Source organism: Urocampus carinirostris, chromosome 9 (genome assembly GCF_059441175.1).
Source record: "Urocampus carinirostris isolate Australia breed hairy pipefish chromosome 9, RoL_Ucar_1.0, whole genome shotgun sequence".
NCBI classification, from domain to species: Eukaryota; Metazoa; Chordata; class Actinopteri; order Syngnathiformes; family Syngnathidae; genus Urocampus; species Urocampus carinirostris.
In genome coordinates, this window is record NC_142357.1 from 27,967,327 (window position 1) to 27,982,685 (window position 15,359).

At 39.4% G+C, this 15,359-nt stretch overlaps 1 protein-coding gene across 3 annotated transcripts in view; it reads left to right on the forward strand.

Moving 5' to 3' along the window:
* LOC148359969 (glutamate receptor 3) overlaps positions 1-15,359 on the forward strand; it is a 205,040-nt gene that overhangs the window by 152,314 nt on the left and 37,367 nt on the right. For all 3 annotated transcript variants that reach the window (XR_015851267.1, XM_088343424.1, XM_088343426.1), the window contains exons 9-11: positions 8,681-8,785; positions 12,980-13,186; positions 14,970-15,343. Coding sequence is in view for 2 of the 3 variants with exons in the window: in XM_088343424.1 (XP_088199550.1) it covers positions 8,681-8,785; positions 12,980-13,186; positions 14,970-15,343 (686 nt within the window). In the remaining variant the exon portion in view is untranslated. The remainder of the gene's footprint in view (positions 1-8,680; positions 8,786-12,979; positions 13,187-14,969; positions 15,344-15,359) is intronic.

A 15,359-nucleotide genomic window follows, 5' to 3' on the forward strand; every position in this document is an offset into this window, starting at 1 on the left:
GGGAGTTGCATTTCATTAAGGGAAACATAAATTCAAACATGTACTGTAAAATACTGGAGCAGAGATCAATCCTCTCCCTCCAGAAACTCGGTCGCAGGGCAATATTCCAGCCTGACAATGACCCCAAAACACTTCTAACCATGGCTTTATTAAAGGGGGTAAAGGTAAAGGGGATGTCTCTAGATCTAAATCCAATCTTTGGGGCAGCCTCAAGTGAAAGGTGGAGAAGAACAAGATCTTGAGTATCCCCCGGCTCAGTCATGTAGTAATGGAGTATTTGAAGAGCATTCTAGTGGCAATTTGTGAGTGGTGATATCCATGGCCAGGAGGGATAAAGTGGTTCTGCAAAATAATGGTAGCCACACAAAATTTTGAACATCAGGAACTTTTACTCACTTTTGTTATCAGGGCTTTAGCTACTAATGGCTATATTTTCTCAGTTTACCTTTTTTGTGTCAAAGTGATGTTTCCTCAGTGTTCTTCAATTAAAAATGATGATGAAATATGCAGAAATGTGAGGGGTGTACTCACCCTTGTCACATTCTATATTACAAATAGTTATAAAATTGTATTTCCCTTTTACTTAGCTCACACTAAGCATTGTAAGTGACATTGGGGCGGCAGTAGCTCAGGAGGTAGAGCGCCCGTCTTGGGATCAAGGGATGCCAGTTTGAATCCCGGCTTGTCCGTGTTACATGTGGAAGTGTCCTTGGGTAAGACACTGAACCCCTAATACCCCCAATAAGCAGGTTAGCGTCTTACATGGCTGCAATACAAGGTCGCTATTGGCAAATGTGAAGCATGTAAAGCGTTTTGGGAAGTCATTGACTTGAAAAGCGCTATATAAATCATCATTTCATTTCATTTGATTATGCAGCCTTGATTAAAATCCTTTATTGACAATGTAAACATAGAACACGATACCAACATAATTTGTATTCATTCAATCTTTTTTAAAATACGATTCCTAATCAGATACACCAAGGAGTTGTTTTCTCTTGTCATGCTTTTTTTAATCTATTTATATCTTTCAGGACAACTTTTTGTTTTCTCCTTTCTCTAACATTTGTCTCTGGTACAGTAAGTCAAAATAGAATACCTTTTCGTTCATCAAGTAAGTCATTGGTGGTCTAGTGCTTAAGATTTGGGATTTTCAGATTAATCAATCATTGCACAAAGACCATAATATACTAAAAATATGCGTTGTACACATATAAATACAATATATTTCGAAAGGATTTCGATGAATCAGGACAAACCATTCACTCGTGCAGTTCTGCAGCATTTTCAAATTGGGCATTTCCTCCATGTATTTAACGATAAATATCTTGACGTCACATGGATATTAGCGGTGTTTCGTTGTCTACCTCCACACGATTTTCTGAAGTATGACGAGGATTAAAAGGCGCACAAATCACACCAAGCCGGTAATCAGACTGCTAAAAGTGTCCCATCTTGAAAGATGAAAGGGTATTCCCATGTCGTGGGATCGTGCAGGTATGATTTCTGGCCCTTTCCTGGCAGTAATTACCATTCAAATAACCAATTACTCTGAAAGAGATCTGAGGATTTCTCCGGCTCGCCTTTAAAATGGTAATTCAAAGTCACGCGTTTGAATTGGAACATATAACGACCTCTGGCTTTATTTCATAACCTCACCCAGTTCCAAGCGACAGCTGTGATTTTCTCGTCAGTGTGATCGGGTCCGTTATGACACACGATTACACCACCGGCCTTTGAGGCCTATAAAACTCACACTTCAATTAGCATCACGCTACCCTTACAGCGAGAACGGCGGCCAAGAGCAGTGATGAGGGGGGGCGTGGTGGCTTAGGGGTTAGGATCACGAGGTGATCGTAACGCAGGCAGGGCACGGAATACGAGGGCCGGGCAGCAGTTAGTCAGGAATGGGAGGCCAGGTCAGCCTGGTGGCACTGAGAGATTGAGGCCTGCAAGCTGTGACTGTCACAAGTGATGTATGGGCTTGATATATGTCCTGGCCGCTCAGGGTGAAATCAGGACTTTGCTTCTGGAGAACCGTTCCATGACACGAATCACAATTTGCATTTTTGTAACTGCGTTTGTAGTTAAACCACCAAAAAAACGTGACCACAGGGATGTGTTATTTATGCTTTATTTTCCTTCACAAATGGGGAAAACTGCAACAATACAATACACTGCCGAAATGTCAGAAACTAGAGTGTGTAAACTTTACATCTGTCCAAACTATCACAAGATATACAGTGGTACTTTTTTATACGAGCACCTCTACGCACGAGAATTCGGTTTAACAAGGTTTTTTTTTTTTTTTTTAACAAAAATCGTCCTTACTTTAAAAAAAAAAAAAGTCTACCACTAGAGACCGCTCAACATTTTTGACCACTCACAGCCATCAAATCATTTTGAGCATGCGCCCTGATTCCGCACACTTGGTTATACATGTAGATTTCCAGGGTTGGGTAGGGTTACCTTAACTTGATTACTTTCAATTACTTTTGGATTACTCCAATACCAAATATGCTAATAAAAGACAAAAGAAACTAAATATGAATACAATTATGACTCACAACACGTGGTAAGCTTTCTCTCCTGGCTTTGATCTGTTTGATCTCCGGCAAAACTAACATAAAATGCGACAGAAACAAAATGAAAATAAATCTAAACAGCTTGCCAACATCATTTTTGCCAGTCTATGTATTCCGTTACTCCCCAAGCCTGCACAAAATTTAGTAATTAGCATATTTGGTATTGGAGTAATCCAAAAGTAATTGAAAGTAATCAACTTAAAGTAACCCTACCCAACCCTGTAGATTTCCTGTATTCCACAGCTAGTTCGTTTTGGTCAAATCACACTTTATAGTATCTTTTTTTGTCAGATATCTGAGGGAAAAAAATAAATGGATGATAATTGAAACAAAGCAAGGAATAAAAAATGAAATGAGAAATGAGATGAGTGCTGTGTTTGTGAGTGACCAAGCCTAGGAGTATAATGGGGAAGCAGTGAGCTCTGATCACAAAGCCGCGGAAGAATTTATGCAGCGTTTCACTGCAATAACTTTTGCTGCAAATAACACAGCGAAGAGGAGGACGATACGAAAGAGCCGACGTCTACAAATGAGATTAAAGAGGCGCAGGCATAGTGGGAAGAAGTTGCTGCTTTCTTAGGAAAAAAAAAAACTGAAAAAGTGGGAACTGTTGTTCGACAGATCATTTTAATGTCAATGTCCTTATATATTTTGAAAGGGAGGTTGAGATAAATCTCCTTGGATAAGTTTCATTTTTAGGGGGGATTTAAATACCTTTTGAAAGTGATAGTGTCGCGAGTTAAGGTAAAATGTCAAAAAGTGATGAATAAAACGGGTAAAAAAATGGTGCTGTAAAAATGTGTGTGTTTACGTTCAAGTAAAGTTACAGTAACTTTAATTTTAAGTGTACAACAAGTGCTTAGGCTATGCATCATTGAAAGTTGTCCCCCTACCCTTTAACCACACCCCCCACCCTTCGACTCCCTCACCTCTGCAGTACGCACACACCTTTGTTAAGGCGACTCATAATAAACTCACATTTTATTTACTTTTTATTATATTATTAGTGTGTTTTTTTATGTTTAATTGAAATGTACATATATTGAAGAAGGGTGTGTTTTATAGCTATCTAAGGTTCACCTGGGTGCTTTTAGGAACAGCCCTATTCGTTTTAAATTATTTCATATCGGGAAAATTAGCTCATTACACAAGCACTTTGAGCTACGAGCACAATCCCAGAACAGATTGCGCTTGTATAAAGAGGTACCACTGTGTTCCCTAAAACCCTGACAAAACGTCACCGCATTTTGGATGCTTTCGGGAGGACGGGAACGGACCGATTTGTTTTTAATTATTCCATATCAGGACAATTTGCTCGTTACATGAACAATTCGAACCATGAGCAAGGTTCTGAAACAAATCAAGCTCATTTAAAGAAGTACCACTGTATTCCCCAAAACCATGACAAAACGTTTTAGATGCTTTCGGGAGGACAGGAACGGACCGATTTGTTTTAAATTATTCTATATCTGGACAATTTGCTCATTACGCGAACAATTAAAGCTATGAGTACAATCCTGGAACAAATTAAGCTCACATAAAGAGGTACCACTGTATTCCCTAAAACTGTCACGGTTGCCATGGTGCCCAATTGGCCCCGCCTGTGTGGCGCCAGCTGCGGCTCGTTAACCGATTGGCTTTCCGTCTATTTAAGCTCAGCGCTGTCACGCTTCCTTCGTCAGCCCGTCAACGAACTTCTGCCCCGCAAGACGTGGGTTTTGACTCTGTCCTGTTCCTGTTGGTATTTCCGGTATTGCTCCCGTTTATTTTGTCCTGTTTAATTTCGTTTTCCAGTTTTGTTTCCGTCTATTTTTGTCCTGTTTATTATTTTCTCCACTGTTCGTTCCCGTCTAGTTTCTCCTGTTTAGTTTCGATTTCCTGATTCATTATCTATCCTGTCTGTCCTGTCCGGTATCCACCCCATCTGTCCGATATCAAATCGGGCGATTGGAATCGATCTCGTCGGTCTCTGACTTCCTGTCTTTCCTCGCCAGACCGCTGCCTAACATGCATGACTCCCCATTTCCCATAAAATAAAAGGACTGTGTGAGAACGTCTTGTGTTTGGGTCCTGATCCTGTTCTGGTTCCTGACAAAAACCCTCACCAAACCTCACTGTGTTTCGGGTGCTTTCGGGAGGACAGGAACGGACCAATTCGTTTTCGACTATTCCATATCTGGACAATTCGCTCATTACGTGAACAATCCTGGAACAAATTAAGCTCACGTAAAGAGGTACCACTGTATTCCCAACAACCCTGACGAAACGTTACGACATTTTAATCCCTCTGCTGAGCGTGTGAATGTTTTTCTCCTTTTTAACACCTGCCCGGGCCAAATATTTAAAGATCTGACGGGTTAGAAGAAATGGAGGCCAGATGCGAATGTGAGAACCCCAGCCAGCAACAGTTAGAGCACTGGCAGCGACATATGCGAATCGTTTCATCGCGAGCCAGAGGAGCCATTATTTCAGATGGGCAAACAAACACTTGACATTGGTGTGAGTTAAGCATCTGTAGAGCAGAATGCAGAGTAACTACCACGACGGGGGCTCGCCGGAAAAACCGTAGGACCGCCGGAATGATATGCTAAATTATTAAGCGTGTATGCAGTTCACAGGCCTAAATATCAATTATTTACTATAAAACCTGGGAGGGCTGAAAGCAGGAGGGATTTAAAATGTCGGTCATATTCGCATCCACCGCACAGAAGCCATCCGACGGCAACCCCGATAAAAATCGGGGAAGAATTGAAAAATTAATGGCATATTTTTATGTATGTGATAATTAGTCGCATCAGCGCACCGCTCACATTTAAAAATTCTCGTCATTTGTTTCTATTACGGTGGTGTTTCTGCCGCAGCCTTGTGGGAATGGCAGTGTTTCAGAGAGCTCGGCACAAAGGTCATTACGGTTTCAATCAGGCGTGGGTGACTTACTTTTATTGGTTTATTTTCAAAGACAACATTTACATTTTTGTTTTCCTCTAAGGACAATACACCAAGTTTATGATTGTAAATGTAAACACATTTGTTGTGGTTCAATATAGCAATGTTTACTCCTGTTATCATGTATTATGCACAATTGTAGGCGAAACATTGATATTTTTTTGTGGGGGCCATTTAAGAATCACAAAGAAATTCCCTTAAATTAAGCAGTTTTGATTTTGTTTTTTTTAAACACGCTACTATGAAAATTTTACGTCATTGGCTGTCATTTTTTAGTGTATATTAATTTCAAATTTTCAGATATTCTAACTATTTTTTTCTAATTATATGTATACATTGTCAGGACCAGAATGAAAACAAAACCCACTTGCGTAATGTTTTAAGTTTTATTGAAGAAACGAGGAAGGGCTACGCCCACGATCCAAAGTTCGCTTGACGCGGGAAGCGGGTCGCTCTCGTACTCGGCTTGTGATCCGAACACGGAAGTGGATCTTCCGTAGCGAGCGATGGTGGTGTCAGGGACGGGAAAACTGGTCGGTAGCCGGGACTGGAGAGCAAAAACGTGGTTGGGGGCGGAAACGAGTCGTAAGCCTGAACGGGAGAGTAAACGTGGTCGGGATCAAAAGCGCGTAGTAAGTCGGGACGGGAGAACAGACGTGGTCAAGATCAAAACGGGTCATAGCCTGAGACAAACGGGAGCAAAAACAGGACAGGCGGGAGTCAGGGGTCGAATAAAGGCTTGCCTTGAAAAACAGGTTCGCAGACGGACTGACACTAGGGGATTGACAGGACCGGGTTTAAATAGTGGGGAAGCCAATCTGTCAACAAGCTGCAGCCACACGGGCGGGGGCCAATTGGGCGCCATGGCAACCGTGACATACATAAAGTGTAGTTGTCTTACCTAGCAGGATAATCAATTTATTTGCTCATTTTAAATATTTTTCTAATATTCTTGTTATATATTTTTTTCTTAAAAAAATAAGTGTTACAATATTATAACATCATTTAATTTCAATTGTTTTGAAATATGATTTTTTTTCTAATCTCATTTGAGGAAAACGTATACTCAAAACAAGCAACATTTTCTCTAAATATGGTAATAATGTATTTTAGTGGGTGGTGGGAAACCTTTAACCGTTAGGGTCGTAGGGGCACCATTTCCTGTGGTGTTTCTTGGGCATTTTGGTGTGTTGCTTTAAAAGCAAGTAGTCAATAAAAAAATATGTATTATTATGTTTACGTAAAAGCAAGGATATATTCAATGATGACAGATTAAGAACATTATTACTCCTTAAATAACTCTAAAACAAACAATTTGGGGCTGATTTTAGATTATGGTCAACCATATCAATATTTTTACTTGTCAGTGGTAAAATATTAATAGATAATAAAAAGATTTAAATATGATATACCACTTGACCAGTGATTAGTTTCACTAGGGACGTTCGATACCACGTTTGTCTCTGGATCAATGCCTTTATTTACAGTCATTTGTTGAATAGTTATAAATAATACCAACACTTCTATTATATATTTATTTAATATTTGTTATTGATGACCAAATGTATCAAAGCAGCCTTGCTATCTATATTTGTTATCAGTGATTACTTGTGAGTCAAGTACTGCTCTTATACCAGTATCGATCTCCAAAGAAAGGTATTAAATGGCATCTCTTAATTGTATGAAGCGTAGTTTATAATGCATTTCACACCGAGGCCTTCAGTGAAGGCCTTTAGTTATGTGTTATTCGTGAACAAACTGGCTCTTCGAAATTAACGACAGGAGCCGGTTCCTTTCCGATGCTTTGATTTTTCTCTTTTGATTGATCAATATGCTTGTTTTGTTTCAAGGTTATGCATTGTTGGCTAAACTTGCTGAGTATAGAAAGGGTTCAAATTGTTTGATGTCTTGTTTTCGTACATATTTTAATATTTGTGATTTAAGGGATAATATGTTTTACAAAACAAATCTAACTTTAATTCTTGTAGTGCATAGCGTGTTTGTTGTTGCACTGAAAAGTCAACATTTTTAATTGACATTTAGTTGTGTGTTTTTCAAAGAATTGCTTCACATTAAAGTTGATCATTATAAAAAGTTCAAAACCTAAAGGAGTTAAAGGTTTGCTTTAAAGTGAAAAAATAAATACTATTATAATTAAGTAGAATAATAGATTTGAGACTTCTGTGCATGACTGGCCCCCCAGCTGACACGTCCTTACGCCTTCTGGGAGGCGTTGGTGTCGCCAACTCAAAATTCGATTGGCTACACCAACAGTTTAATTGTCTCTTAAGTTGTGTCTCAGGGCCTGCAAATATGATTGTGAAGGCCTACAGGCAGATTTCTAAACTTAGCATCAAGTAATGGCTAAATTGGTTAAATGCTTAAAGATGAAAGCACACATCTGGAAACACCGAAACCAGAGGAAAAGCAATAAAAGGAAGCTGACACATTTGAACGATTTAATAAGTATTCATGGACAAAAACGTTCCTACCCTCACCTATGGTCATGAACTGTGGGTTATGACCAAAAGAACACAATCCTGGATACAAGTGGCTGGTATGAGTTTCCTCCGCTGGATGGCTGTGCTCTCCCTTAGAGATAAAGTGAGAAGCTCAGTCATCATGGAGGGACTCTGTGTAGAGCCACTGCTCCTTCGATTGAGAGGAGCCAGTTGAGGTGGCTCGGGCATCTCATGAGGACGCCTCCTAGACGCCTACCTCGGGAGGTGTTCCAGGCTTGTCAAAACAATTGATTTTGAAATATGATTTTTTTTTCTAATCTTATTTGAGGAAAACGTATACTTAAAACACCGACAGGAGGCCCTGGGGATGACCCAGGACACACTGTAGAGACTGTCTCTGTGGTGGCCTGGGAACGCCTCGGGATCCCGTCGGATGAGCTGGGAATAGGGAGTTCTGGGCTTCTCTGTTAAGGCTGATGCCCCCCAACCCGACCCCGGATAAGCAGAAGATAATGGATGGATGGACAAAATATTTTTATATCACATGATTTAGATATTTTTTAGGCCAACAGAGAAGGCCTTGCAGGTCCTGATGCCCCGCCACTGATTAATTGTGCTAGCATCTTTCTTGTTCAGTTTGGCAGGTTTGCTTCCCTCATCTCCATAACCGACATTCTCTCTTCACAGATCGGCTACTGGAACGAGTTCACACGCTATGTAAATATAATGGACCCTCAGGTCACCAACGACTCCTCAGTGGAAAACCGAACCATTGTGGTCACTACTATTATGGTACACTTTCCCGAAAAATTGTTTTGAAATGTTTCACATATTCTGCCACTCAAGGTCATGGTGTTTGCCAACGAGTGATACATTCTGTCCTGGGCGGGTAGAACCACATCTTTTTTGTGTTGCTTTCCATCCACTCACTACATGTTGAAACAGTCGAAGCCGTTGGACGGGCGAGTGTTTCAACTGTATCCGTGTGGGTGTCAAAGCATTTTGATTTTCCATACTTCAGTGGCCTGTCGTAGCAGTGACATCACAATAATGGTATCAATAATAATGGTTGACTCCATCAGTTACATACGTAAGTAGACCTGTCTGTCCTCATCAAGTAAATGTTCAATGACACTTGGGATCGACTGGCCGAAGGAATGACTGGAGGGTGACGATTCCAGTTTTATTTTCAGAGCTGGGAAAAAAAATCTATATCATAGGAAGGTGGTGTTTTCTTTTTTGCCCTTATATTTTCCTTCTATTGCTTCTCCCTGTTGTTCTGTGTTGAACTTCCACTCAGTACTGTTATTCAGTGATTATTGTTGAGGAAGATTGTAGTACTGGAGAAGATCACATACAGTAATCCCTCGTTTTTCGCAAGGGTTGCATTTCAAAAAAGGTGTCATCATCGTCAAAACCCGTGAAATAAAAAAAATTATGTATTTATGTATGTACAGTAATACTCTACTACTTTATTATACATTGAAACCAAAGAACAGACCCTTTTACTGGCTCAAATATTTTTGAATGGATGAAAGTACTGTACTTCATAAATGTTTTATTTATTTGTATATTTTTTTAAAATACCTGGTGTCAAATTATAGTTTTTAAAATAATCTTGGTGCCTTATTGCACAACTGTATTAAGGAAACGATCCACATTACTTCACACTTATTTGCCATCATGTGGAAAACTGCTTTTACTTTCCGCTTGGTAACCCAAAATTTCAAAAGAGTCAAACAAGAAAAGGAAGTCTGGAGCCGCATAAAAATTAAAAGCCTTATACAAGCCTTATAAGAAGGGAAAAATATAGTGTCTCTATGTATTTTATTGGAAATCGTTAATAATGTGTTTTGTTTGTCCTTTTACAGAAACTATATATTTTTTTATTGTCAAACATTTTTGAAAAGCACCAGGGAGCCACTAGAGAGCTTCAAAAAGCCACATGTGGCTCCAGAGCAAGTTTAGCGGATTCAGAAGTCCCGAGTTGTTGGCGAGTGAAAGCATCTTCCTCTTTTTGTGATGCTTTTGTGGGTCCATGGGATTTTGGTGACACACTGGGTTTTAGAGTAACTTGAAGTTGAAAAAGATTTGCGCGTACATAATGTAGGTTTGCAAGCAGTTTTATTAATGTGTACAACTCAGGGTAACTGTTGAGCCAATCAGAATGCAGAACACGATGACAATGCCCGAAGAACCGAAACCGCGGTACAGTGAGGGATTACTGTATTTGAAATCAAGCACAGCACTAAGTTGAAGGAATCTCGTACATTCATAAGAAAAGATGGGGCGGTTAACGGATTTCGAAGTCATGCAAAGTGTTCAACACTGAACAAACAAACCATCGCTTTCCCACTTGCACTCTAATTGCGTGCGGCTGTAATGACGAAGCTCGCTCTCCCGAGCATCCCTATTGTTTGTTAATGATGATGTGTTCAGGAAGAGAAAAGATAAGCTGCACCAGCATTTTGAAAGGGAGATGAAAACCTAGCACGTTCCTGCTCTAATTCCTTCATACAAAAAATGGTTTTGCTCTTATTCTTTCTGGAAAGCTACAGCTTATTTTGTTTTATGTTGGGGTACTTTGGTATCGATTTGATTTATGATTTTTTGGGGGGGAATGAAGCAGCTTTTAAGTGCACAGTAGTGCAATGCGCTTGGATATGTTGAAATTAGATGGGGCGCTCTGATCTCTCTCCTGTCACTAGCATTTACTTGTGAAACTCATCCCCATTTCCCATCCTTAACAACCTCTGTGCTGACCTTGCCTATCCAATGACTCCCCAGCCCTTTTACGCCTCTCCCAAATACCCCACCGCTGACATTAAGGGCCATTTACACAGCATTGGTTTGAACATAAAACATTTAAAAAAACAAGTTGTGCAGTTTTGCATCTTTATTAAACTTTAGCGAACGCAGACAAAGAAGACAGCTAACAAGGGACAAAATAAATAATTTATTTGAACTGTTGTTCTCGACCATGATAATGTAAACAAATATGTAATGAACCCCACTGTATAAACATTTATTTTAACATAAGTTGTATTGATTTATATTAGTCAACCTCAGCCAATTGCCTTTCTAATTAAAGGCGGGATGCATTGTTAAGGTGTTCTTAAAACGTTTAAAGTAGTGTGTTGACAATGCTCAACTGAGTTCAAAAAGCCTATTTTTTTCCCACCGGACCCATCTACTTTAGTCTTACTTATAGCAACGCGCAACACATTAGTAAAATATTATTTAGGGAATGAGGGGAGGCAATTTCAAGTTCATTCCTGCAGGCTTTTGTTGGTGTAGGATAAAATGGTCAAAGTAAGGAATGTTCTGTTTTAAATACATTTCAAACGCCAAACTCAAAACCTGAAAAAGATTAAAAATGAAGAGTTCAATCAAGCGTGTCTTAGAAATGCACGTTCTTGCACGTGCCACAAATGGAACTTGGGAGAGGCTCCAATGACTTAAGCCCATAGATGGCATCAGCAAGTAGAACATTTCCGAATTCCAGACAGCACCTTTATCAAAAGAGGTGATAAACTTTACAAACACAACATGGCACTTATTTACTCAGAGCAAAACAGACTATGTAGAATAAAAGCTAAGATAATTTGTGTAAACAAGTTTCTTTTATCTACCAAATAACAAAACGCAAACAAATATTTCAGGATCTTTCTTCTTTCCCTACTTGAAATTGAGTGTGTCTAGCAGTGCAGGATTTTGTAGTCTTTATCAGTACTACAGATTGTTTTACTTTGTAACGGAAAGGGCAATTTTAATGTACAACAAAGATGTCAGAGTACCAATTCCCATTGTCTTCCAATACTCTACGACATGGTCATTTGCTACACGTGACCAAGACGATCTGGATGAGATACGAAATGGGCAGGAAGAGATTGGTCTAACAACAAAATGAGTTTGGAAAAAATGTTTTCCCGCACAGAAATTCTTATACTGCGTACACAATATGAATTTATCAAAATATGCGGATAACCTATAAGTTGACAGGTATGTTGATTTAAAAAAGTAACTGATTATTAATGGTAGCATTTCCCCTGGGCTGAAGTTACAGTCCTTTGATATTATCTCTGAATAAGGGATTTACAAATAAATGCAACTGACTAAAATCTCAAACTGTAAATTGCGACTTATTTGATCATATGCCGCAATTAACAAGTTTGTAACTATGGTATAATTATCACAATGAGCTTTAAGTATAAAGAAAATAAAATCCTAAATTATATGCCTAACAACTCAGTTTAACAAGTTTCCAAAGTGATTTTTAAATGTTGATATTATTATTTTACTTTATTGCCAAAGGTAAGACCGTGAAAATGCCTTTACAGCTTAACGCTGTTTAAAGGTCGATCAATTTTTTTCATTTTTCAGGACCACAAGATATTTTTGACAATGCATGTAGTAAAAATAAAAGTTCTAATGTTGTGTAAAAGCCCTGAAGAGACAGTTTTCCACCAAGTGACGCCGTTTATTTTTTTTCTGCAAAAACACAAGTAAAATGTCAACACAGTGACATAGCATCACAATATAATTACTTCCTCTATGTTGATATATGATCTGACTCTATAACATCGTTACATGATACCAACAGTACCTTTTTGTGCCCAACAAATGCACGGGTAAATGCAGAATCACTTGGTGGAAATCCTTTCAATATGCTTCCCTTTCCTTCACTCCTTCCTGAGATTTCTCTCTCAAGAGTTGCACTCCTGGCTCCAATTGGGTTGGGCGCATTGGGTTTGTGTCTGCTGGCTTCCACGTCTTGATAAGAGCAGCGTGGTCTCGCCATCCCGCTGCTGTTATCGAGGCGTATATGTGCAATTGCAATGCATCACCTCTTTCTGCACGACTGCATGGGATATAGTAGCAACCGATATACAGTAGCGGCTCGGTAAATCCGTGCATGTATATATAATGCTTTTCAACTTCTTGTGTGCAAGTGATGAGTAAACCAGTGTGTGTTTGAACCAACAGGAAGCTCCTTATGTGATGTACAAGAAAAATTATATGCATCTGGAGGGGAATGACCGATACGAAGGCTACTGCGTCGATTTAGCGTCTGAGATTGCCAAACATGTTGGAATTAAGTACAAACTGTCTATAGTAATGGATGGGAAGTATGGAGCCCGAGACCCCGAGACCAAGGCGTGGAACGGGATGGTGGGTGAACTGGTCTATGGGGTGAGTACTGGGAGCCTCGTTTTTCACTGATTACATGACAGTTTGCAAGGAACTTCAACATGAGAGGAGATCTCATTTTTCTGTCTTAAGCTTATCACCAACAACTCATCGGCTATTGCCGCTACTAAGTCTTAATGCCATCCGCGGCGCTCGGCTTTGAGAGAATTTGTCTGCCGCTGTCTCAAGCAGGGGAGTGTTGGTGATCATCTTGAGACGGAGAAAATGAAATCATTTCTCAGTGCTGTTCACTGCAATATAATCAGTCTTGCTTAGCCTACAAATATCCCTTTCTTGCAGGCAAAAGGAAGGTAAGTACTTAAAACAATGAGTCCATATGGCGAACACTGTGGAATCATTTCAATGAGAGATGGATTGTACCTCTTTGAAGTGACTGCGCAATCGTGTTCGCTGTTTGATGTGTATGATGAATATACCACATTGTAAATTTACAGCTGACAAAATCAACAGTTAAATAGCGGCTCAAGTTGGAGACAACACGATCCATGTGTGTCGTAGTCTAGAACGGTTTAGGCTGGCACTTTAGCAAAGGGTCATACAATGTTTCATGTTTGACGAGCTCTTGGGTTTTCTTAACTGCCTCAATTCGAAACGTGAATTGGACCCAAACACAAAAAGCCGGAGGATTTTGCGTCCTCATCTGTTCAATTTCCCGAACCTCAGCCTGTAGAATAGCATGGTTTGATGTGCTACGCTTGCCAAATTATCTCTCAAATGGGAAAGAACTTTAGCTCCCACCAAAAGACCAAGAAATAGATCTTACATGACGCTGTCAAGTCGTAACCTGCCGATAATTTTGCTCCAGGTGGTCCGAGACTAATAGTTGTGTACATTCTGCCCTTTTGACCGTTAAATTAATTAGATTTTAGTTGTCTTTTAAAGGTTAGGCCCGAGGCTGCTATTGCTTTTTTCCTCTGCCATTGATTGAGGGCTGCTTACGCCTGCACAAGGATTAAATGGTTATGACCCCTCACAATGGTGTGTTGACAGGGAAAAGAAAATAATAAAATTTATTAGGTTGGTTTGTGCTACTCTGCAGTTAACCCTGTAAACATTTTCACTCACTCACAAGCTAATGTTTTGCCAGCTTCCAAATCAAATTTGGATTCCACAAGATAGTATAGAAACTCTATAAAATTGTAATAATTGATCTTATTTTAAGACTATTTCCAAAGGCATAGCATTTTTATTTTTGACCCACCAAGCATATCTGATGTTGCTAATGTTTAATTTTTTAAGCACTGTAAACAGAATAAACACTGATTTTAATTGATTTTAGACTGATTTCTTTCATTTTTACATCAAATCCATAAGCTTTTCTTTTCTAAATTTGCCTGCTAATAGGGTTTTCCAAGGTTCACTCATGTTCACTGGATCTTATCATTTAGAATTAACTTTCATAAATTTCCAATGAAAAGCTAAAAAAACCTAAAAAGACCTAATGAGGTAAACATTTGGAATTTGGCAGGATTGTGACTAAAATAAAAAAGGTTAACAATGAACTTGACTTTGATTAAATTTATATCATTTTTGTTTCACTTAAATTTAATAAACATGGCAAAATTATTTTTCAGTTTCATATATTTCTTTGTTTGTTTATTTATTTTGCAGTCCGCTTTATGACATTGGTAATTTTATATGTTTTTAATGTGATATTTTTCTAAAATTTTCCATTTCTCTCCTTAGAAGTTTTCAGCAGCAGCAATTTAACTGAAGTTCCATACTGGACATAACTAATGATTGCTGTACATGTCCCTGTTTCCAGAGAGCAGATATAGCCGTTGCACCTCTCACCATTACTCTGGTTCGAGAGGAAGTGATAGACTTTTCCAAGCCATTTATGAGTTTGGGCATCTCCATTATGATAAAGAAGCCTCAAAAGTCCAAGCCTGGCGTTTTCTCCTTCCTGGACCCACTGGCCTATGAAATCTGGATGTGTATAGTGTTTGCCTATATTGGGGTGAGCGTGGTTCTGTTCCTGGTCAGTCGGTTCAGTCCTTATGAGTGGAACCTTGAAGAACAGGACGAGACCAAAGATCCTCAGATGCCCCCCGATCCCCCCAATGACTTTGGGATCTTCAACTCTCTCTGGTTCTCTTTGGGCGCCTTCATGCAGCAAGGCTGTGACATTTCCCCAAGGTGGGTTGGTGGAGCC